This window comes from Octopus sinensis, linkage group LG27 (genome assembly GCF_006345805.1).
Source record: "Octopus sinensis linkage group LG27, ASM634580v1, whole genome shotgun sequence".
Taxonomy (NCBI): Eukaryota; Metazoa; Mollusca; class Cephalopoda; order Octopoda; family Octopodidae; genus Octopus; species Octopus sinensis.
Genome location: NC_043023.1, coordinates 3,478,292 through 3,503,932, shown reverse-complemented (window position 1 = coordinate 3,503,932; position 25,641 = coordinate 3,478,292). Strand labels below are relative to the sequence as shown.

At 40.4% G+C, this 25,641-nt stretch overlaps 1 protein-coding gene across 1 annotated transcript; it reads left to right on the top strand.

Annotated features, from left to right (window-relative positions):
• The first annotated feature begins 738 nt into the window (after nucleotides 1-738).
• On the top strand, nucleotides 739-24,127 carry LOC115225287 (40S ribosomal protein S13). Its single transcript, XM_029796225.2, has 6 exons — nucleotides 739-854; nucleotides 7,073-7,121; nucleotides 10,868-10,946; nucleotides 12,410-12,579; nucleotides 14,705-14,805; nucleotides 24,042-24,127. The coding sequence occupies exons 1-6, from the start codon at nucleotides 832-834 to the stop codon at nucleotides 24,073-24,075; spliced, it is 456 nt and encodes a 151-aa protein (XP_029652085.1). The 5' UTR covers nucleotides 739-831; the 3' UTR covers nucleotides 24,076-24,127.
• Nucleotides 24,128-25,641: the final 1,514 nt, after the last annotated feature.

Below are 25,641 nucleotides of genomic sequence, written 5' to 3'. Positions count from 1 at the left end.
TTTACTGCCCACAAGGGGTTAAACACAGAGGGGACAAACAAGGACAGACAAACGGATTAAGTCAATTATATCAACGCCAGTGCGTAACTGGTCCTTAATTTATCGACCCTGAAAGGATGAAAGGCAAAGTTGACCTCGGCGGAATTTGAACTCAGAACGTTGCGGCAGACGAAATACGGCTACGCATTTCGCCTGGCGTGCTAACGATTCTGCCAGCACGCCGCCTTAACAAGTAAAGATAATCGTCACATCAACGTGTCTCTGTTGTCTGCTGGAGGTTAGTAGGGGTTCGCTCCCCTGCTGGGAATATCTGTATGTTCTGGGTGCGGCGTTGCACCGATACCTAGCCTGGCGGAAGATCTTCCTAGGGTTAAATTAGTAGTGGTACGGAACAGCCACTTTGGTGTGGCGATTACCTTTTTTTGTTAGTATAGTTACCACTCTCATCACTTATTGAAATTTTACGACTATATATATGTGTGTGTATATATATATATATATATACATACATACAATTAATAAAACACATACCACAACTTCATATATATGTGTGTGATTTTATATATAGATACACACACACACATATATATTGAAAATAGGTAACAGGATTTGAAGTAGTAATTGAGGTGAAATGAGTATATATGTATGTATGTGAATATGGATATTCCATATATGATGTTATATTACCATATTTTATTAAATCTTTCTTTATAGTATCAGTATTAAGCGAGCGGAAAATACGCAACTAAAACAGCTGTCTTCCACCTGCGCGGCAGAGAATTATGGGATATTAACATCCGGGTCTCTTTCTTTCCCACTCAACTCCTCAACATGGGTCGTATGCACTGTCCAGGGTAAGTGAACATTAATCTAATTTTCATCGATAATTAACGAATTCTTCAGCAATTTTTTTCTATATTTTATTCATTAAAGTCATAAATGTCCCCCTGATGTACAAATTTCAGTGAATTCGATTCGTTTTTTGGGTGAAATTTGAAAATAAATTGGTGAAATGTGCTGTCGTCTGTGAATGCTAAAGACGATGCAATTTATTTTATGGATGATGAACAATTGAGCGAGTTTTCATTATAATTCACATGTTAGAGTCGTAAATATCGCCACGCTGTACAAATTCAGTGAAATATTTTGTACCATTCGGTGTAATTAATTAATAATTCGTGGTTAATTACTGGGTTTTGCTGAATGTGGGAGACTTTACAAGATGGCGGCCGGTTTTTTTGGGAGACACGCACGTGTTGTGGACGACGACGGTGGGGCGACGTTTCGTGTATATTTATCGGGTGTATATAGCTTTATGTGCATATATTTCGGTTTGTAGTGGGGTTTTTTATGTGTATATGGGTTCATAGTTGGTATATATTCTGTGTCTTTGTGTTGCGTATAGGGGTGGCGGGGAGAAATTAGTAATTGCTGTAGAATGGATAATTTTTTGTTCTCCCGATCGGTTTGAAATCATTTCATCGCAAATATGGCATCATTTTGTACCGCTATATTATACTTAGGAGTAAAAATTGGCCTGCTTAATTGTTATAGTCAAATTTAGGAATTGGTACTATACAAGAAGAGTGGTCCCGGTGCGCGCATCCGCGCTAGCTAGTCGTGACTAGTCGATCCTACAACGGCTACCTAGCAAAGTAAATAAAACAAAAAAATTAAGGATCGACTAGTCACGACTTGCTAGCCCGAGTGCGCGCACCGGGACCACTTCTTAAATAGTACCGAAATATTTATTCGTAATATTTCGATTTATCTTGTGTTTCTAGTTATAATAGGGTCAAAATTGAGGGAAAACTTCTCGAAAAAAAGTACCTATATTCCTAGGTACTTCTCAAATAGTACCCCAGTTACGCATTGGGGTCGATATAATCGACTTAATCCGTCCGTCTTGTTTGTCCCCTCTTTGTGTAGCTCCTTGTGGGCAGTAAAGAAATAAGAACCTGCCACGCAGTGGGACTGAACCCAGAAACACGTGGTTGCGATGAGAACTTAGAAACCCAGCCATATCCAAGTCTATACACGATCTCGTGCGAAACTGCATTAGCCCCAGGCGAAAGTTAAGAATACGTACACCCAGTGTTTAGGGTTTCTTGTTAGGCCGAAAACGGGTGATGCACACATTCTTTACTTCCTCCGAGAACTGTACCTATATATAGTAGAACGGATGAACATTTGTGGTGGCCAGCTAGCAGGATCATTCGCACACCGGATTAAATGCTTAGTGGCATTTTTACCGATCCTTCGCGCTGAGTTAAAATTCAGCCGTCGTCGATTTTGCCTTTCATCCTTTAGGAGTCAAGTTATTTTGAAATTATGAACAGAAAATGGGGTACTAAATTAAGAAGAGTGGTCCCGGTGTGCGCACTCGCTTTTCCGTTCTAGCTAGTCGTGACTGGTCGATCCTACAACGACTACCTAGCAAAGTAAACACAAAATAAATAATACAAAGTAAGGATCGACTAGCTTACGCGAGTGCGCGCACCGAGACCACTCTTCTTAAATAGTACCGAAAATGACAGATTCGAAGGACCCCGTATAACACCTTCGAAAATTTTTATTTTTTGGAATTTTCAGAAAAGTTGTATTTTTGGCATCCTTCATCAATTTGCACAGGCTCTAAAGTTCCTACCACTTTTTTCCATTTAGTTAAAGGAAACTATATGAATATATTTCAAGGTACCTGTTGAACCAATCACTTATGGATTCAGTACATCTAACAGTTAACTGATGCATCTTGAATAATACAAAATTAATTCTAAAATTTGATACTAAAAGATTGCAATAGATTTTGTTATTTAAATCAGTATAATAGAGAAAAACATTTCCAGTGAGGATAGACTGATGAGTTTGGCAGCCTTGGCTTTTGCACCGTTAAAGTCTTGAGGGTTTTTAGAAATTGAAAAGTAATCGCCTTTTAAGTTGTAGATCACACCCAAATAGCACTGAATATTCTATGTATCTGTCCTTGATGAGGGTTTGATCCTAGTAATATATCTGTTCCTATCGTAAGTCATTATGATGTTATTGAAACTAACCCCAGCTCTCTGAGTAATCTTTTTACTCCTGACGAGTACAGTTTTTCTGAATGACTTTGTTGGATATGCTAGAAGTCTCTTCTATATAGCCCCAGGCCAACAAATGCCTCATGAGACCATTTGGCTGATAGAAACTGAGGAAGTGTGTGTGCACCCATCTCTTAGTGGTTTGGCCCCAAAAGAAAAAAAACAACAAAATTATTAAGGTTGATTTGTTCAACTGAACGTTTCAAGGTGGTGCTGCAGGATGTCTGTAGTCTTCTGATTAAACCAAGTAAAAAAGATACAAGACATGCTGTCAGAAAATTGATTCTGAATTTGGTAGTTGTTATCCCTACTTGCTTTTGGCTTTGGCAGTGAAACATTGCCTGGTTTATTTCTTTATCTGATTCCCTGTGGATTGTTATGATTGTGTGTTGTTTAACCGTTTAATATCAGATTCCATCGAATGTAATATTTATTTGCATTGTTTTGAATGAATCATCACTGCCTTGTTTCTCTGAGATTTTGATGATGTGATTGGTTATTTTTTGAGAATAACATTGTAGCTTGGGTGTGAGGGGCCAGATCCAGCTGATTTTCAACATAAAACAGGTTGAATATCATGGCTGATTTAAAAGACAAAGGGTTAAATGAAGATTATTGCTAGAAATAGCAGCAACTACACTCAGCATATAATAGCTTTTCTAGCAGAGTTTTGGTTGAGGATAGAATTTTTTGTGACCAGAAAGTGTTTGAATGAGTTATGCTGCTGTTATACCAGGTTTTGTAGTAATAATAATAATAATGTTTTCTCTCTCTTTCTAGAGAAAGGGTATATATCCCAATCAGTGTTTTAGGATTTTTTTTTTCTACATAAAAATAGCGACGATTTCCACCTTTCTTCAGTCCAAAGGCCCAGAGTCCATTGATGCATCTTCCTTGGTTTCTGTTATCTTCTACTGCAGCTTCACTATCATTTGAATCAGGGACATGGTCTCCTTGCAGCATACTGCTTCATTTGTATTTTTGGCATCCTGCAGAATGAACTTCATCAATTTGCATAGGCTCTAAAGTTCCTACCATTTTTTTCCATGATAGTTAAAGGAAACCATATGAATAAATTTCACGATACATGTAGAACCAATCATATTGATTCAGTACCTCTAACAATTAAATGATGCATCTTGAATAATATAAGAAAAAAAATTCTAAAATTTGACACTGAAAGGTAGCAATGGATTTTATTTTAACCCTTTAGCATTTAAACCGGCCATATCTGGCCGAAAGTATTCTGCCTATTTTATGTTCAAACTGGCCAGATCTGGTCTCTCACACCAACCCTACAATATCGTTTTAAAAATTAACAGCTACCTCCATCAAAATCTCATATCTACAAGATAATGCCCGATTAGTTCAAAACAATGTAGATGAAAAAGGATTAATTTTGGCAGAATAATGTGAACACTAAAGGGTTAATCAGTATAATAGAGAAAACATTTCCAGTGAGGATAAACTGATGAGTTTGGCAACCATGGCTTTTGCACCGTTAGACCGAGACCTCTGGAAGTGTGCTGTGCGCGAGAAGACCCGGCAGGACGAGTGAGTCCATAACCCGTGGCCTTCTACATGGGATGGAGCCAGCCTACGTATGCATACCTTCCCTTCTTGGGACACAAAACTCTACTTGTGAAGACCTGTTGAGGCAAGTGAGGATCGAAATTGATCAATGGAAATTGCAGATGTGTTACCAGTGCTGGTGGCATGTAAGAGAACGTTTCGTGACAGTTGCCAGCGCCGCCCTGACTGGCCTCGTGCCGGTGGCACGTAAAAAGCACCATCCGTTCGTGGCCGTTTGCCAGCTCTGTCTGGCACGTAAAAAGCACCCACTATACTCACAGAGTGGTTGGCGTTAGGAAGGGCATCCAACCGTAGAAACACTGCCAGATTTGACTGGGCCTGGTGCAACCTTCTGGCTTCACAGACCCCAGTAGAACCGTCCAACCCATGCCAGCATGGAAAACGGACGCTAAACGATGATGATGATGAAAGTCTTAAGAAATTGAGAAGTAAACTAGAAAGTAACCTAAAGTAATCGCCCTTTATGTTGTAGATCACACCCAACTATCTGTCCTTGATGAGGGTTTGATCCCTGTAATATAATCTGTTCCTATCCTAAGTCATTATGATGTTATTGAAACTAACCCCAGCTCTCCGAGTAATCTTTTTACTCCTGACGAGTATAGTTTTTCTGAATGACTGCCTTGTTTCTCTTAGATTTTGATGATGTGATTGCTTATTCTTTTAGAATAACATTGTAGCATAGGTGTGAGGGGCCAGGTCTAGCTGGTTTAAAAGATAAAGGGTTAAATGAAGATTGTAGCTAGAAATAGCAGCAACTACACTCAGAATATAATAGCTTTTCTTGCAGAGTTTTGAATTTTGGTTGAGGATAGAATCTTTTGTGACCAGAAAGTGTTTGAATGGGTTATGCTGCTGTTTGTAGCAATAATAATAATGTTCTCTCTCTCTCTCTCTCTCTGCAGAAAGGGTATATATCCCAATCAGTGTTTTAGGATTTCATTTTTTTCTACATAAAAATAGCGACAATTTCCACCGTTCTTCAGTCCAAAGGCCCAGAGTCCATTGATGCATCTTCCTTGGTTTCCGTTGTCTTCTACTTCAGCTTCACTATCATTTGAATCAGGGACATGGTCTCCTTGCAGCATACTGCTTCAGTTGTATTTTTGGCATCTTGCAGACTGAACTTCATCAATTTGCACAGGCTCTTAAAGTTCCTACTATTTTTTCCATTCAGTTAAAGGAAACCATATGAGTAAATTTCACGATACCTGTTGAACCAATCACAGTTAAGTGATGTATCTTGAATAATACAAGAAAAAAAATTCTAAAATTTGACACCGAAAAGTAGCAATGGCATGTAAAAAGCACTATCCGTTCGTGGCCGTTGCCAGCCTCGTCTGGCCCCTGTGCCGGTGGCACGTAAAAAGCACCATCCGTCCGTGGCCGCCTGCCACCTCCGTCTGGCACGTAAAAAGCACCCACTACACTCTCGGAGTGGTTGGCGTCAGGAAGGGCATCCAGCCGTAGAAACACTGCCAGATCAGACTGGGCCTGAAGCAGCCTTCTGGCTTCACAGACCAGTTGAACCGTCCAACCCATGCTAGCATGGAAAGCGGACGTTAAATGATGATGATGATGAAATCAGCATAATAGAGAAAACATTTCCAGTGAGGATAAACTGATGAGTTTGGCAGCCATGGCTTTTGCACCGTTAAAGTCTTGAGGGCTTTTAGAAATTGAAAAGTAATCGCCTTTTAAGTTGTAGATCACACCCAAGTAGCACTGCATATTCTATCTATCTGTTCCTATCCTAAGTCATTATGATGTTATTGAAACTAACCCCAGCTCTCTGAGTAATCTTTTTACTCCTGACGAGTATAGTTTTTCTGAATGACTGCCTTGTTTCTCTTAGATTTTGATAATGCTATTGCTTATTTTTTTAGAATAACATTGTAGCATAGGTGTGAGGGGCCACATCTAGCTGGTTTAAAAGACAAAGGGTTAAATGAAGATTATAGCTAGAAATAGCAGCAACTACACTCAGAATATTATTTATTTTATCTAGTTTCAGCTCATGAGCTGTGGCCATGCTGGGGCACCGCCATCTAGATATCACGTAACCGACCAGTCCATCAGATGTAGTTACACATCGCTGGTCACAATGCGTTCGCATTGTTTTTTAGCATTCGAATGGCGCCACCCTGCTGGCTAAGCGAGCAGGCCAACAGAAGAAAGAGTACAGCAGGGACCAGCGCCCGGTCTGGGAATCGAAACCGCGATTCTACGACCGCGAGTCCGCTGCCCTAACCACTGGGCCAATAGTCTTTCTAGCAGAGTTTTGGTTGAGAATAGAAACTTGTGAGCAGAAAGTGTTTGAATGGGTTATGCTGTTGCTATACCAGGTTTTGTAGTAATAATAATAATAATAATAATGTTTTCTCTCTCTCTCTCTGCAGAAAGGGTATATCCCAATCAGCGCTACCATACCGTCGTTCAGTGCCAACAGTAAGTATACACAGTGGATTATCTTTTACTTGTTGATAGACATACCTGTGTGGTTCAGTCCCGTTACGTGACACCTTGGACAGGTCTTCTATATATCTTTCAAAAGAACTTTGAAGTCAAATTTGCTACTTGACAACATGAAGCTGATTATCCAGTTGTCATCCGTAGTGCAACATTTCAGAAAATTGAAGTGGTAAAAATTGGGGAGGAAAAAAAATATCCAAAAATTCAATGCCCAGATATGTAAAATAATGTTGGTATAACTCAGTAATTCTCAACCAGTCTATGTGACTTCTAGGGGATCCACACGAGCTAATTAGCAAATTTGGGATACACTGGTATTTTAAGGGTCTGTGAAAGAAACTTTTGCTTTAGATTTATTGGTTGCTTTTCTGGCAATCACTACATCTAAAGGAAAAGTTCCTTTCTGTTTTACATAGTTTCATGTTTCTAGCCACTGAAGCCTGTTCTTTCAGACAATTACTATTGCCAACCTACAAAAGTTTGTATGAAAAGCAAAATAGAAATTTTGAGAGGAATATCTTTACTCTTTTACACGTTTCAGTCATTTGGCTGCGGCCATGCTGGAGCACCGCCTTTAATCGAGCAACTCGACCCCGGGACATATTCTTTTGTAAGCCCAGTACTTATTCTATCGGTCTCTTTTGCCGAACCGCTAAGTAACGGGGACATAAACACACCAGCATCGGATGTCAAGCAATGCTAGAGGGACAAACACAGACACATATACATATATACGACGGGCTTCTTTCAATTTCCGTCTACCAAATCCACTCACAAGGCTTTGGTCGGCCCGAGGCTATAGTAGAAGACACTTGCCTAAGGTGCCACGCAGTGGGACTGAACCCGGAACCATGTGGTTGGTAAACAAGCTACTTACCACACAGCCACTCCTGCGCCTATAAAACTAGTTTTCAAATATTGTGTGGCTATGGGAGTCCGCCAGAATAGATTAGTAGCCAAAGAAGTCCACAGGTAAAAAAATAGTTAAGGACCACCAGTGTAACTCAATTGTTTACATAGTGAAATTCCAATTGGGTGCCTACAGGTGGGTTGGTAAAGAAAGGGTTAATTCACACAGCCATAACTTTACGCTGATAATGGATTTTGTTTTGCTGGAAATGTAGTGTGGGGTGATGTAAAGGCGGTGAGCTGGCAGAAACGTTAGCACGCCGGGTGAAATGCTTAGCGGTATTTCGTCTGCGTTACGTTGTGAGTTCAAATTCTGCCGAGGTCGTCTTTGCCTTTCATCCTTTCGAGGTCGATAAATTAAGTACCAGTTACACACTGGGGTCGATGTAATTGACTTAATACCTATGTCTGTCCTTGTTTAGCCCCTTGTGGGTAATAAAGAAATAGGTATTTCATCTGCCGCTACGTTCTGAGTTCAAATTCTGCCGAGGTCAACTTTGCCTTTCATCCTTTTGGGGTTGATGAATTAAGGACCGGTTATGCACTGGGGTCGATGTAATCGGTTAAATTCGTTTCTCCTTGTTTAGCCCCTTGTGTGTAGTGAAAAAATAGGTGATGTTAATGTTCAGGTCATTATGATGTCATTGAAACTAACCCCAGCTCTCTGAAATATTGTGTTGAGCTTAGTTTTCTGAATGACTTGCTCATTAATTGCAGTTGCTCGTTAGTGGACTCTGGTCTTAATTATTGTTTGGTAATTAGGATACATTCTCTAGAGCAGGAGTTGCCGAACTGGGGTAAAAATGAAATTCTTGCGGGTAATGACTCATTAGACATAAGTAAAAGCTTTTTTTATATTGGAGACAGAAAGCAAAACAAGAAGGCTGCCTTTTCAAAGCTTATTGCATTTTATACTTTCTATATTTGTAATAGATTCAACAGACCTTTTGAATTCAAAGAGTTTATATTTTTTCTTCCAAATTATGCTCTATAGATAAAGTATCAAGTACCATACAACAAATTGGTTCCGGGTTCAGTCCCACTGTGTAACATCTTGGGCAAGTGTCTTCTGCTATAGCCCCGGGCTGACCAATGCCTTGTGAGTGGATTTGGTAGACGGAAAGAAGCCTGTTGTATATATATATATATGTGTGTTTGTGTTTGTCCCTCTAGTATTGCTTGACAACCAATGCTGGTGTGTTTACACGTCCCCGTCACTTAGCAGTCCGGCAAAAGAGACCGATAGAATAAGTACTGGGCTTACAAAGAATAAGTCCCGGGGTTGATTTGCTTGATGAAAGGTGGTGCTCCAGCATGGCCGCAGTCAAATGACTGAAACAAGTAAAAGAGAGTATCTCTACCCCTAGACTAGGGGCCGGGGAACTTTGACCGATTACCCCCAATATATATTTATTTACACTGATGTACCCCCTCGATTGGGGGTAATCGGTTAAAGTTCCCCGACCCCTAGTGTAGGGGTAGAGATAATTTTGATAATTGAAAATTTGTTGTATGGGTAGTTGATACTTTGTCTATAGAGCATAGTAGCTTAGAAATCCCTTTGGCTGTCCTCCCTAGTTGAGTGAGTCATTAGGGGATCAGGAGTGTCCCTGTCATTCAACATTGATCACGGTTTGAGTGGCTAGACTTGAAACTCATTACTGAGTTATTGATATTAAAAGAGCTTGCTTCAGACTGTGGCCATGTTGGGGCACTGTTTTGAAGGCTTTAGTCAAATTAATGCCAGTACTTTTTTGTTTGTTTTAAGTTTGGTACCGACTTCCCAATGCTGCTGTCTCCTAGGGTCGTATACAAGGAACAACCTTCATCAAAATTTTTATTAATGGAAGAATATGATTAGAGACTTTCCCACTAATAGTAAAGATAAGCTTTAGATGCAGTGAGGTGGCGGGATGATAAAATATATATATATATACTATGCTGTGCGTGAGAAGACCCGGCAGGACAAGTGAGACCATAACCCGTGGCCTCTACATGGGATGTAGCCAGTCCACTTATGCATACCTTTCCTTCTTGGGATACAAAACTCTACTTGTGAAGACCTGTTGAGGCAAGTGAAAATCAAAATCGATCAACATCAATGGAAATTTGCAGCTGTGATATCAGTGCTGGTGGTATGTAAGAGAACCATCCGAACATGACACGTAAAAAGCACCATCCGTATGTGGCCGTTGCCAGCCTCGCCAGGCCCCCGTGCCGGTGGCACGTAAAAAGCACCATCCGATCGTGGCCATTTGCCAGCCTCGTCTGGCACGTAAAAAGCACCCACTACACTCACGGAATGGTTGGCGTTAGGAAGGACATCCAGCCGTAGAAACATTGCCAGATCAGACTGGGCCTGGTGCAGCCTTCCGGCTTCCCAGACCCCAGTTGCACCGTCCACTGTCCAACCCATGCTAGCATGGAAAGCGGATGCTAAACAAAGATGATGATATAGTGCACAGCATTAAATGAAGGACTTAATAATAAATTTAAGTATTGCAAAGCCTAGCTGTGGGTGAAATTAGGATGTAAACTCATTTGTTCTATGCTTCTGATGTGTGGTGGGGAAGAGAGGTGAGAATCTCTTAATGAACTTTTGTAGAGAGACAAAGTGTTGTTTGACCTTAGAGAATTTGCTTTGATGAATTCCATTTGACCCAAGCAAGGATAGAAACGTGCGCATTAAATGGTCGTCATAATGTCACCTGGATATTTTATTGCATGGAATAGTTACAATATCATTGTTGTACATTTAAGCTTGTCATCCGTATGCGACTGTTATTGCTTATCTTTAATGTTTGTTTCCACAGTGGTTGAAACTGTCATCAGATGATGTTAAGGAACAGATCTATAAACTTGCCAAGAAGGGTTTGACGCCGTCCAAAATTGGTAAGTATATTTATCAAAACAGAAGTCTGAAAAAATTTCGTATAGTTTTAATTGTAGGCATTACAAGTTACAAAGGTATGTACATCTAGCAAAAAACATGGAATCTCCTATCTGTAATTCTTCAAAGATTCAATAAATAATATACATTGTGAACCTACAGGTGTTCTTCACCCTTATTTATACATGCACACATCGAGAGGTGATGTTTATTCCCACTTAAATGTGTTCTGTTAGAACAAGCTATACTGCAGTAGATTCCATGAGAGAAATGCACTCTGGTTTATATTGCTAACAGGGAGACATCCCCACCATCTCCAATGCCCAAATCACCAGATCACGGAATCTTGGCCTTCCTTGGACTCGCCAATGGTGGATTCTTGACCGCTAGAGACAGTGGTGATTCATCTCCCTGCCAGCGATATATAGAATGTGCCAGAACAGGTGCTAATGTTGTGATTAGCCAGTGAGTTAATAGTATATATGTAGTTTTAATACTGAGAAGTACCCCTACTTAAAGTGGCTGTTCTGTCAGGACAGGTTGTACTGCGGGAGATAACTTGAGAGAATGTTTATCCCCACTTAAAATGTGTTTTGTTACAAGTAAGTACTATGAGAGAACCTATCATATTGGCTTTTGGTGCAGAATACACCCGTTTATATCACTTGTGGGGAGATAAATCCTCGTTGGTTCTCAAAATGTATTGATATTTTTATCTGAGGTGGATGACTAGCTGTTTGTATTTGATCCAGGTCCCTGGTGGGACAGAGAGGGCATCAAGGTGAAGAGGGTATGCAAGGTAGCTAATTCTAAGTAGTTGAAAGAGAGATCATCTTTGCCTTTGTTGCACAAGAAGCTCTTGTAGACCAGTTTCATTGGATGACCTCTTATCATTTACTTGTTTAAGTTGGTTTGTTGCCGTCTAGGGGCACCACCACGAAGGCCTTAGTCGAACAGGTCAACTCCTTATGTTTTGGAACCCAGCGATTTTTATTGATTTTCACTTAACCACAGCACAACCTCTTCTCTTGTACCTTTAATAATTGTCGTATTACCCAAGGCAGGAAGCTGGCAGAATCATTAGCACACTGGACAAAATGCTAGTAGCATTTTGCCTGTCTCTACATTTCTGAGTTCAAATTCCACCAAGGTCTACTTTGCCTTTCGTCTTTTGGGGGTCAATGTAATCAACTAGCGCCCCCTCCCCTAAAATTTCGGGCCATGTGCCTATAGTAGTCAGGATCGTTATTATTAAGGTGGCAAGTTGGCCGAATCGCCTGTCACTATATTCTGAGTTCAAATTCCACCATGGTCAACTTTGGCTTTCATCCTTTCGGAGTTGATGAATTAAGTACCATTGAATTTCTTGGGTCGATATAATCGACTAGTCCCCCTCCCCCCAAATTCCAAGCCTTGTGTCTTAAATAGAAACGATTATTATTATTGTTATTTTTTTTTTTTCCAGGTGTCATCCTCCGTGATTCACATGGTGTGGCTCAGGTCCGCTTTGTGACTGGCAACAAAATATTGAGAATCCTGAAGGCCAAGGGACTTGCTCCCAAAATCCCTGAGGATCTTTACCATTTGATTAAAAAGGCTGTGTCTGTAAGAAAGCATATGGAGAGAAACCGAAAGGTGAGTTGTTCTTGCTGTTTGGGGAGACCATGGTAGGCATGATCAAAGGTGTTCCGGCTGTGACCATCCTGTCTGTTTAACCCTTTCGTTACCAAGCCGCCCAAAACCGCCCGTATTTACCTATTCATATTTAAATGAGAATATCAGAGCAAATCTCTTTAGTACATTCGTGAAAACACGTGATTATACTTCGTAAACAGTTCATATACAGTTTTGTACAACGATCGAAGTGTAATTTTAATTCCGTGAATTTTGGGAGATTTTTTTCCAAAATTTGTTCCTATTGTGTTTTCAAAATTTGTAATTCTGACAAAAAATGGATACGAATTTCATTAGCTAATAACCCATTTTCTATAGCGATGTTTGAACAAAAATTTTAATAATTTTATATTTTGTTGTATTTACCTGTATCTACCTGCAATTAGTCACTTTGTGACAAAAATTATAGTATAGAATTGGTTGAGGACATTTCATTAAATTATCTTCCAAAAATCATATTAATATATTGATAAATAAAAAAGTTATAGTTGTTTAATGAAACCAGACTAAATTTATGATTACGTTAAAAATTAATTGAAACACATAAGGGGTGTATTTTGGTCAGAAATATAGTAACGAAAGGGTTAACCCTTTAGCATTCAGATTACTCTGTCTAATGTGGTGCTTATTTACTCACATTGTTTTGAATTTATCTTGTGGATGCAAGATTTTGACATTATTTTTAGAATGACATACTGTAGGTGTGAGAAGCCTGATCTGGTTGGTTTGAACCCAAAATGGGTAGTGTATACTGATCAGGTATCACTAGTCAATGGTTAAGGAATAAAAATTCTCATGGTATTTTGGAAGCGCACTGGGCAAAGTCATTGGCTGCATTTTGTTCAGCTTTATGTTCCAGGTTCAAATACCACCGAGGTCAACTTAGCTTTCATCCTTTTGGGGGTCTGTAAAATAAATGCCAGTTGAGCATTTCTCTCCTGAAATTGCCGGCCTTCTACCAAAATACGAAAGCAATATTTCTCAGCAAGTTAAGGCAGACACATTAGTATGCTTAGCAACATTTTATCTAGCTTTATGTTCCGAGTTCAAATTTGCCTTTCATCCTTTTGGGACTGATAAAATAAGAACCTGTTGAACATTGGGATTGATTTAACTCTTTAGCATTTAAACCGGCCATATCCGGCCAAAAGTATTCTACCTGTTTATGTTCAAACTGGCCAGATCTGGTCTCTCACACCAACCCTACAATGTCGTTTTAAAAATTAACAGCTACCTCATCAAAATCTCATAGCTACAAGATAATGCAAGATTAGTTCAAAACAATGTAGATGAAAAAGGATTAATTTTGGCAGAATAATGTGAACACTAAAGGGTTAATTGACTTGCCTCCTCCCCTGAAATAGCTGGCATTGTGCCAGGATTAGAAAATGTGTTATATAAAGTGGCCAACTGGTAACAGTGTTGGCATACTGAGCATTTGATCCAGCTTTGCATTCCAAGTTCAAATTCCACCAGGGTCAATTTCACCTTTCGGAGTTGATCTAATTTACTCCCCACTCCTGTCAAAACTGCTGGCCTTGCTTCATCATCGTTTAACATCTGCTTTCCATGATAGCATGGGTTGGACGATTTGACTGAGGACTGGCGAATTAGATGGCTGAACCAGGCTCCAAACTTGATCTGGCAGAGTTTCTACAGCTGGATGCCCTTCCTAATGCCAACCACTCCGAGAGTGTAGTGGGTGCTTTTATGTGCCACCGGTACGGGTGCCTGTCAGGCAGTACTGGTAACAACCTTGCTTGAATGTTTTTTCATGTGCCAGTAAAATGACGCTGGTAACGATCACACTGGAATGATGCCTTTTACTTGCCACCAGCATGGAAGCCAGTTAGCCGCTCTGGCAACGATCACGCTTGGATGATGCTCTTTGTGCCCCACTAGCACGGATGCCAGTCATCGAATTTGATATCAATTTCACTTGCCTCAACAGGTCTTCGCAAGCAGGATTTAGTGTCCAATGAAGGAAAAGGTGCGCATAAGTGGGCTGGTTACACCCCTGGCATAGGCCACAGGGTTATGCTCTCATTTGTCAATGTATTATATTTTACTCTTTCTTTGATTTCAGGATAAGGACTCAAAGTTCCGTCTCATTTTGATTGAGAGCAGAATTCACCGTTTGGCCAGGTACTACAAGACAAAGAGAGTATTGCCACCAAACTGGAAATAGTGAGTATTTCTGCTACTACTACTACAACTACCGATACTAGTATTACTCCCAGTGTCAGGTGGTGCGACTGGTGGTGTAGTTTGTTGCATTTGTGAGCAAAGAGTATTTCAGGTGTCAACTTGTGTTGTCAACAGTTGTTTGGTTCGGTGCTGTTTTTGTACTGTAGAAAAGAAGGCAGGCGAGCTGGCAGAATCGTTAGCATGCCGGACGAAAGGCTTAGCGGTATTTCGCCTGCCGCTAAGTTTTGAGTTCAAATTCTGCCGAGGTCAACTTTGCCTTTCATCCTTTTGGGGTTGATAAATTAAGTACCAGTTATGCACTGGGGCTGATGTAATCGACTTAATCCCTTTGTTTGTCCCCTCTATGTTTAGCCCCTTGTAAGCAATAAAGAAATAAGAAAAGAGGGTGGGTAACTTTGTGTTTATGGGGTTGGGGTATTGTCCATGACTACTGCAGCATTTTCGACACTGAGTTTGTTGTGTTTGAAGATGTGTAGGTGTACATTGATGCAGATTTGGTTATGTGATTCTGAGCTCAGTCCCACTGTGGCACTGTGGACTAGTCTTGTGAGTGGATTGGGTTGGGTTGGGAGAAATTGAAACCTGTTGTATGTGTCCTTGTTCCAGCATTATGTGATGGTTGTAAATGAGCATCTGTGTCAAACAAGCAGTTTCATCATTTGGCAAACTGTTGATTTGTTTATGTTCCTGTGACTTAGCAATTCTGTAAAAAAAAAATAGCAATAGATTAGGTACTGGTGGGGGTCAATCTGTTTGGATGAGGAATTCTTCAAGGGTGTGTCCTGACATAGCTGCAGCCTGATGACTGGAAACAAGGGATAAAAATAAATGTGTGTACAGTCATGGCCAAAGGTTTGGAACAGTTTTTTTTAAAAATTGAAATTATGCCCAAGTACAATCCAATTCAAATATACAGCGTAGAGATATAGTTGCCTAACAATTGATCCAGTGGTCAGTTAAATATTAAATATAACATTGAGCATTTGATAGTTAAAAAAACAATTCAGACCTATGTTCCAAACTTCTGGCCATGACTGTATACATGTGCTTTTGTGTGTTCAGCTTGAGTCTATAGTGGAAAGCCATTTGTCACTTCACAAAGACCATACATGAACCCAACTGTTTTAAATTACTCTGCACTCAGACATCTCTTGACCTCCACCCAACCTCAACCTACCTCTAAGAGATGACTACTCAAAGAAGATGGGACTACACCAGCACTCAGCTGGTGTTCATTTACAACAGGGTAGGTGCAAGATAAAAGGGCTGCAACCCAGTGGGACGGAATCTGAAACCGCATGGTTGGGAAGCAAGGTTTTACTTCATTGTGAACCCTGTGTTATTGTATGTAGCCTTTTCTGGCATTCTACGTGTTGATGTACCTAAGTTCTGTTGAATCCTATAATTAATCTATGTATGGTGTTGGCGTGTGAATCTTTGATGTGGAGTTTAGATCTCTTTGAATATGATGCACAGAACGTGGTTCTGTTGTGTTGTTCCATAGAGCTGTGTTTTGGTTGGTGCCTACAATGATGATAAATAGACAAGCATATGTCTGAACTTGGCTTTGTTGATCAATTCACGTCTGAGAAGGTACTGGAGAGTCATACACTGCAGGGGTGGATTTATGCCTGGGCCTGGTTTTAGAAGATAATCGATCAGGGTAGTTGGTTTTCCTTGGGATGGTTCATGTTTGGAAATACATAAGGGTGCAGGTGTGGATCTCTGGATAAGAAGCTTGCCTTGTAACTACATGGTTTTAGTTTGAATAACCCCAGGCTGACCCAATTCCTTGTGAGTGTATTAGGTCGGTGGAAACTGAGTGGAAGCCCATAGGGTGTGGATGTGTGCCTGTTTGTTGCTCCTCCTCTACGGCAGTTCAGCAAAAGATACTGATAAATAAGTACCAGATTTCAAGCAAAATAAGAAAAAATGTAAGACCTATTCAAAGCAGTGGTTGCAGTCCAGTGAGTGTAAAAGAGTAGCCTTCAATTCCTTTTTTACTCAGATGGACCCTCTTAGCCATTCAAGAAAATCCTGTATTTTTATAATTAAATCTTAGGAATTTTATACAAAAATTGAAAGTATTCTGTGTATTGTAGAAGCCTGACCAATTTATTGCAAATACAACAAAATCTTAAATGGACCCTCAAAGGTCATAAGGTGCCTGGTTTAGAGTTAATTTAAATTGAAGCTTTTTGTCAAAACTTCATCTTAATTGACTTAATCCATTTGTCTGTCCTTGTTTGTCCTCTCTGTGTTTATCCCCTTGTGGGTAGTAAAGAAATAGGTATGGTGAACTCAATAGGGGCTGGGTTAAACTCTCTCAGTTGAATGCAGTCAGAAGATTTTGGTGGTGAGTCTAGCTATTTTGTGGGCTGAGTTGATGTGTGTATGTATGCAGGAGAGAGAGAGAGAGATTGAGACACCATCTTCCTGTGTGGTGCCTGCAATGATGATAAAATAGACAAGCATATGTCTGAATAAAGCTTTGCTGATTAATTCATATCTGAGACCCCAGTGTGTAACTGTTGGTGTAACCGTTGGTGTTTTATATACATGTTAGGGGCCGGCTGTGTGGTTGGGTATTCTCTGATATCAGCTTAACCCTTTTGATACCAACCTGGCTGAAACCACCTCTGGTTCTGTAATACAAATGTCTTGTTTCCATAAGTTTTAAATTAAAATCTCCCACCAAGCCTTAACCCTTTTGTTACCTGCCTGGCTGAAACCGGCTCTGTTGTACACATGTCTTGTTTTCATAAGTTTTGAATTAAAATCTTCCACCAAACCTTAGTCACAATTTATGTTCCTAACACTAGCTTAATGATAACTAAGTTACTTTACTAAATTCTTTGTTATATTCAAAATTAATTGAAGGAAACACAGAGCCTCTCAAAATAAATGCAGTAACGAAAGGGTGAATCACAATTAATGATCCTGACACTAGCTGAATGATAACTAGGTTGTTTTACTTAAATTCTTTGTTATATTTAAAGTAATTAAAAGAAACACAGAACATCTCAAAATAAATACAGTAACGAAAGGCTTAAATAATTGCTTGTTGTTTTACTAATTATTGCAGTGTATTTCAACAAAAACTTAGTGGTGAAACAGTTAATGATTAGTGTAGAGTTGCACACTTTGTTTCTTTGTGCAAGGCATGTCCTTTTATATTGCTCCTATCTATTCTGTTGTAAATGAACACTGGCTGAGTGTTGCTGTAGTCCACTCTTCTTTGCGTTATCATGTCCTTGAGGTTGGGTGGAGGTCAAGAGATGTCAGAGTGCAGAGTCATTTAAACCGGCCAGAAGTATTCTGCCCGTTTTATGTTCAAACTGGCCAGATCTGGTCTCTCACACTAACCCTACAATATCGTTTTAAAAATTAACGGCTACCTCGTCATAATCTCATAGTTACAAGATAATGCATGATTAGTTCAAAGCAATGTGGATAAAAAAGGATTAATTTTGGTAGTATAATGCGAACACTAAAGGGTTAAAACAGTTGGCAAAGGTATGGTTCATGCTATGGTCTTTGTGTAGTGACAATTGGCTGCACTGTACTTCATACCAAGACGGGCAACCACTGTCAGCTTGTTAGCTACATAGTATAGAAGAGCTCTGTGGATTGTGTGAGTATTAAGTGGACTGCAACTTCCCCGTGGAGTAGTATTTTGACCTATGACGGTACCTACAATGATGATAAATAGACAAGCATATGTCTGAATATAGTTTTGCTGACCAATTCATGTCTGAGAAGGTACTGGATAGAAAAGCTGTGCGGCATTTGTATATGTAAACTTTTTTGCCTTGTTACTGTCGTTGAACCATCAGCAGGCTAGAGACACTGCCTTGGAGGGTTTTACTGCAATATACTAACCCCAGTGGTCAAGTGGTGGGGGAAGCACACAGGCCCGCACACACATTGCCACACTTCTACACAGTTTCTATCTCCTAAATTCACTTGCAAAGTACTGGTCAACCCAGTGCTATTGTAGACACTTGCCCAAGGTGTCATGCAGTTTCAGGTGGACTTAGAACCACATGGTGGGGCTTGAACTATCTCTGTGCAACCGTGCATACACCTGTGTGTGTGTTGGAAGATTCCTATATTATAATTACGAGTGGACATCATCATTACCATACAAGTAATGTTGTTGGTTTTCTGTGGAAAACGTGTCCGGCCACTGTGAGTGAATTATTTATTTGGAGACAGGTGGAAGCGTATCTAGCTATAAAGGATCCTTTAGCTGCATAGTATAGAAGAGCTCTGTGGATTGTGTGAGTATTAAGTGGACTGTAACTTCCTCGTGGAGTAGTATTTTGATCTATGATGGTACCTACAATGATGATAGATAGACAAGCATATGTCTGAATATAGTTTTGCTGACCAATTCATGTCTGAGAAGGTACTGGATAGAAAAGCTGTGCAGCATTTGTATATGTAAACCTTTTGCCTTGTTACTGTCGTTGAACCATCAGCAGGCTAGGGACACTGCCGTGGAGGGTTTTACTGCAATATACTAACACCGGTGGTCAAGTGGTGGGAGAAGCACACAGGCCCGCACACACATTGCCACATATCTACATCCTAAATTCACTTGCAAAGTACTGGTCAACCTAGTGCTATTGTAGACAGTTGCCCAAGGTGCTGTGCAGTTGGGTTGTGGACTTAGAACCACGTGGTTGGGGATTGAACTGTCTCTGAGCAACCGTGCATACACCTGTGTGTTCCTGTATTCTTGATATGACATCTGATAATTACAAATGGACATCATCATTGCCATACAAGCAATGTTGTTGGGTTTCTGTGGAAAATGTGTCCAGCCATTGTGAGTGAATTATTTATTTGTGGACAGGTGAAAGTTGGTGGCTGGAAAGGTATCTAACCATAGAGAATTCTCCTCAACAAATTCTGTTTGATCCATGGTGCTGTGGAGATGTGGACATAGAATGAGGATTTTGATGTTCTGGGTGTATTGAGTGAGTTCATAGGAGTTTCAAGGGATGATTACAGTCTCTGCAAACAGCTCTTGCCTGTATTCCTAGGCCACTGTATACGGCTGGTGGCAGGTCATCCAGGTGTTATACCTTGTCTCAGGATTCCTGCAGAGGTGGTTCATCACCATTATTAGCAAGCCACCAGATTCCAGAACGAACAGTGCCTGAATTTTGCCATTACCCGGGTTGCAGCATATCTCTGGCACTTAATCGTTTAACCTTCCCATCGCAATGAGGTCATGGGTTGGGGTTTGAGGAAGGCAATAGCACCAGATCCTCCCCTGGGTTGGCATAGGTGGAGAGGTGGTCAGCTGAAGACATTGCACATGACATATACAGTTGCTTAAGTCTGGTGTTCCTCACTGGTATCTGGAATGGCTTCATCATGCTGCTGACAGATGTGCATGGACTGCTTTAGCCCGTGGCATGGTGAATTCAATAGTGAGCTTGGAGAAATGTTAGCACGCCAGGCGAAATGCTTAGCCACATTTCGTCTGCCGTTACGTTCTGAATTCAAATTCCACCGTGGTCGACTTTGCTGATCGTCCTTTCGGGGTCGATAAATTAAGGACCAGTTACGCACTGAGGTCGATGTAATCGACTTAATCCATTTGTCTGTCCTTGTTTGTCCCCTCTGTGTTTAGCCCCTAGTGGGTAGTAAAGAAATAGGTATTTCGTTTGCTGCTATGTTCTGAGTTCAAATTCCACCGAGGTCAGCTTTGCCTTTCGTCCTTTTGGGGTCGATTAAATAAGTACCAGTTACGCACTGGGGTCGATGTAATCGACTTAATCCCTTTGTCTGTCCTTGTTTGTCCTCTCTGTGTTTAGCCCCTTGTGGGTAGTAGAGAAATAGGTATGGTGATCTCAATAGGAGCTGGCTTAAACTCTCTCAGTTGAATGCAGTCAGATTTTGGTGGTGAGTCTAGCTATTGTGTGGGCTGTGTTGACGTATATATCGTATGTATGCAGGAGAGAGATTGAGATTGAGACACCATCTTCCTCTGTGGTGCCTGCAATGATGATAAAATAGACAAGCATATGTCTGAATAAAGCTTTGCTGATTAATTCATATCTGAGAAGGTACTGGGTAGCATTTCCATTGGTGTTTTATATACATGTTAGGGGCTGGCTGTGTGGTTGGGTATTCTCTGAATATGATACGGGATCAATTAATGGTATCTATTGAATGTCTGTTTAAGTGATTACTGGATGATCTTCAAGGTTATAGGCATGTTATCTCCTTTTGTGATCATATCTAAGATCGCAGTGGCTGTGTAGTAAGTAGCTTGCTTACGAACCGCATGGTTCCGGGTTCAGTCCCACTGCGTGACATCTTGGGCAAGTGTCTTCTACTATAGCCTCGGGCCGACCGAAGCCATGTGAGTGGATTTGGTAGACGGAAACTGAAAGAAGCCTGTCGTATGTGTGTGTGTGTGTCTTTGTTTGTCCCCCCAACATCGCTTGACAACCGATGCTGGTGTGTTTACGCACCCGTAACTTAGCAGTTCAGCAAAAGAGACCGATAGAATAAGTACTGGGCTTACAAAGAATAAGTCCCGGGGTCGATTTGCTCGAGTAAAGGCAGTGCTCCAGCATGGCCGCAGTCAAATGACTGAAACAAGTAAAAGGGAGAGTATGATTGAGCAACTTGTGTATATGGGGATCTTCGTCAAGTGTGGTTGTTGTAAGTGTACATTATATTCAGTGGGGTCAGTTTGACTGTTTATTTGGTGGTGACCAATCAAGGTTTTTATTTTAGAACTCTCGTTTGTTGGTGCCACGTAAAAAGCACCCAGTCTGATCCATAAAGTGGTTGGGATTGGGATGGGCATCCAGCTGTAAGCCCCATGCTAAAACGGTAAAGCTTGGTGCAGTCTCTGGATTGCCAGCTCCTGTCAAACTGTCCAACCCATGCCAGCATAGAAAGCAAACATTAAGTGATGATGTATGTCTTACTTGGTGGTGCCTACAATGATGATAAATAGACAAGCATATGTCTGAACATAACTTTGTTGACCAATTCATGTCTGAGAAGGTACTGGCTGTGTGTATGGATGTTAGAAGTGGTTATATATCTCTCTCTCTATATAAACGGCAGTTTGTCTGTCAGGTTGTACCCTCACCCTGACCACGGCTTTCAACCGATTCTGATGAAACTTGACACACACATAGCCCAATGTCATAATTCAAAACTAACGCAGCGAAAATTTTGAAAAGTTCCCTCAGTTCTGAAAGAAATCGATAAATTCGACATGGGGTCGAGAATCAGAAACACAAACCACAGACTGTCTAGGGGACGCAACTCGACCTTTTTAACTAAAAAAAAAAATTACCATAATTTTTTCCCCATTTTTTGGCTATAACTCTCTAAAAATGCTTATATAGTTATTTCCCTTACAAACCCAAGCAACGCCGGGCGATACTGCTAGTATTTTATAATTAGGGTTCAGCAAAGATTTGCTTTACCACATACTGAAGTTTAGAAATAACAGCCAGAGAACCTTAGCTATTTCCTAAGGTTCTCTAGCTGCTATTTCTAAACTTCGGTATGTGGTAAAGCAAATCTTTGCTGAACCCTAATTATAAAATATTACTTACGTTTACTGAAAATTGGCCCTTTTTCATGCCGAATTCTACTTGGTGAAATTATTGATTAGTAGTTAATTAATTAATTTTACCCTTTGCTATTATAAATATATAATATATAGAGGCTGTGACACCAATAAACATAATTAGGCTTGGCTTACATAGACCCGGATAGAACATGTATCTACAAATATTCAGAATGTATGTCGATATATATAGGCGCAGGAGTGGCTGTGTGGTAAGTAGCTTGCTTACCAGCCATATGGTTCCAGGTTCAGTCCCTCTGCGTGGCATCTTGGGCAAGTGTCTTCTACTATAGCCGCGGGCCGACCAAGGCCTTGTGAGTGGATTTGGTAGACGGAAACTGAAAGAAGCCTGTCGTATATATATATATATATATATATGTTTGTGTTTGTCCCCCTAGCATTGCTTGACAACCAATGCTGGTGTGTTTGCGTCCCCGTCACTTAGCGGTTCGGCAGAAGAGACCGATAGAATAAGTTCTGGGGTCGATTTGCTCGACTAAAGGCGGTACTCCAGCATGGTCGCAGTCAAATGACTGAAACAAGTAAAAGAGTATATATTATTTCTGATCAGTCTGCTTTAGATGTCTTTTACAGCTACTCTTGATGCCACAGACCTAGTTCTGGATGAAGAGTTCAAATTATTTGAGCAACCTCACATTGACCATATCTAGCTTTCACCTATAGCGTATGTGAATAAAATACAGAGTTATAGTATCGCATGCACTGTGCAATGGTTTAAATCATACTCTGGTTCTGGTATGTTCATGCAGTTAGGCACATCAAATTGTTACATAGAAATGTGTATATATAAACATGTAGCCGTTGCCAGTACCGCTAGATTGTCCCTTGTGCTGGTGGCATGTAAATAGACACTCATTACACTCTCAGAGTGGTTGGCATTAGGAAGGGCATCCAGCTGTAGAAACTCTGCCAGATCAGATTGGAGCCTGGTGCAGCCATCTGGTTCGCCAGTCCTCAGTCAAATCGTCCAACCCATGCTAGCATGGAAAGCAGACGTTAAATGATGTAGGCATAGAAGCTGAGGTGCCTTCATCAACTTTTGTTGTGCATTTCTTTTGGAGGTTATTTTTTTAATGTGTTTGGGTATCGTGTATAAAAGTGCAGGTGTGGCTGTGTGGTAATCATTTTTACTTCCCAACCACATGGTTCCAGGTTCAACCCCACTTGGGCAAGTGTCTTCTACTATAGCCTCAAGTTGACCAAAGCCTTGTGAGTGGATTTGGTTGACAGAAGCCGAAAGAAAGCTTGTTGTATATATGTATGTGTGTTTGTCCCCTATTACTGCTTGAAAACCAGTGTTAGTGTTTATACCCCTGTAACTTAGCGGTTCAACAAAAGACTCCAATAGAACAAGTTCTAGGCTTCCAAAGAAAAAAATCCCGGGGTCGATTTGTTTAACTAAAACCCTTCGTGCTCCAGCATGGCCACTGTCAAATGACTGAAATAAAAGATTAAAGCCTGTATTCTTCTCGGCCGGTCTTTACTAATGTCTGTATTTTATACTTGCCTAACACTTTATTTGTATATTCTCCCCAACATCAACCTTGGCTTAAACATTTTTTCTTTTCTTCTTTTCCAGTGAATCTTCCACAGCTTCTGCACTGGTGGCATAAGAAGTACTATTTACACCTGTATTTAGTTTGGAATAAAACTGTTCTATTGTATGCACATGGTTTGTGTTGTTGATTTTCATTTCATTTTATATTTCAAGAACAACACTGCTTGCAGTGTCCATATTCGTACTCGTTTCTGTATATCGTCTTGGAGTTTTTGAAAAGATCTCTGTCCTTGACTGTGTACTGTGGTCAAGCCTCTGTCCAAGGCCAAGCTGACTTGACTTTATAGTGTAGTGGTGGTGAAGTTTGGAAGTTGGCTTCTAGCTTGCAGGTAGTGGTGGTCACTAAGCCTCTTCTTTCTTCCTTATGTGTGTTTGTGTAAATATATATAAAATGTGTATATTATAAAAAATGTATATAATATACAGGGTGCAGTGAATAAACTGTCTAAATAAGGCACTGACATCTCATTTTAGATATATTTTCCAAAATTATATAAAAATATCTTGAAATACTAAAGAGTAAATTTAATAAAATTGCCTATGGCTTCCACAACCATGGCCTTCAGACTTCCTGCAAATCTTCTGGATGGTTTCCTTGTTTAAGTTGGTAAATGCTGCCATAATCCTTACCTTCAGTTCCTCTTTGGTGTCATGGGGTTTTGTTGGTCTCTCACCCAACTGTGCCCCACACATAATAAGCAAGGGAGCTGCAGTTTGAGGAGTTAGGGGTGGTGTGGTTGCAGAAATTGTCTGACAGCCATGACTGGGTTCTCCTTGTGTTGCATGGTGCAGAGTCCTGTTGCCAAACATAGGGTCTTCCAGCAGCCATCCTCTTGACCCAAGCAACACTACTTCATGTAGACCTGCGTGAGATGAATGGAGGCATAATGTCACCATTACTAGTGGTCACTCCAAACACCATAATGAGACCGAAATGTTCGTATTGGAGCTTCTAGCATGAATGCTAAGCAGTACAGCATGTTGTTTCCAAATTTCTGGCAGAGAGAATTGCATCATGGTGCTGTTTTTCTCACAGACAGTGCCCAACTGACCCTACTACGCTGTGTGGTTGACAAAATCAAAAGGAAACATTGTGCATGTGTGAAATCAAAAATATAAAATGTTAGTGTTTATACCCCTGTAACTTAGCGGTTCAACAAAAGAGTCCAATAGAATAAGTTCTAGGCTTCCAAAGAAAAAATCCTGGAGTCGATTTGTTTAACTAAAACCCTTCATGCTCCAGCATGGCCACTGTCAAATGAATGAAATAAAAGGTTAAAGCCTGTATTCTTCTTGTCAACATGTGTGCATGTAGTGTATAATATTATATGTAATATATTTTATATAATAAAACACTTAGTGTGTGTTCCTGTCGGTTACGCTATAGACAAAGAATAGTACAACAGATGACATTTAAAGGCTTTGCTCTGAAGTTTCTAGGAAAGAGTCAAACAACAATCAGTCTTTATTTAACTGGATTTGGTTAAAAAGAGACGAGCGATGGCTAGAAGGATATTGAGTTTAACTTCATAACCAGGTGATCTAGCAAGCGGGGCCTCATATCGGTGAGGGGGTCCGGTGTGCATTGATGCCGTTGAGAGGTGGGCCCCGAAATGAAGAT

What these genes read in the sequence shown, in the direction of transcription:
- LOC115225287 (XM_029796225.2), top strand. Translation starts at nt 832, where the DNA reads ATGGGTCGTATGCACTGTCCAGG. An exon ending in ATATGGAGAGAAACCGAAAG is followed by an intron (nt 12,580 to 14,704) that starts GTGAGTTGTTCT and finishes CTTTGATTTCAG; the next exon opens with GATAAGGACTCAAAGTTCCG. An exon ending in TTGCCACCAAACTGGAAATA is followed by an intron (nt 14,806 to 24,041) that starts GTGAGTATTTCT and finishes CTTCTTTTCCAG; the next exon opens with TGAATCTTCCACAGCTTCTG.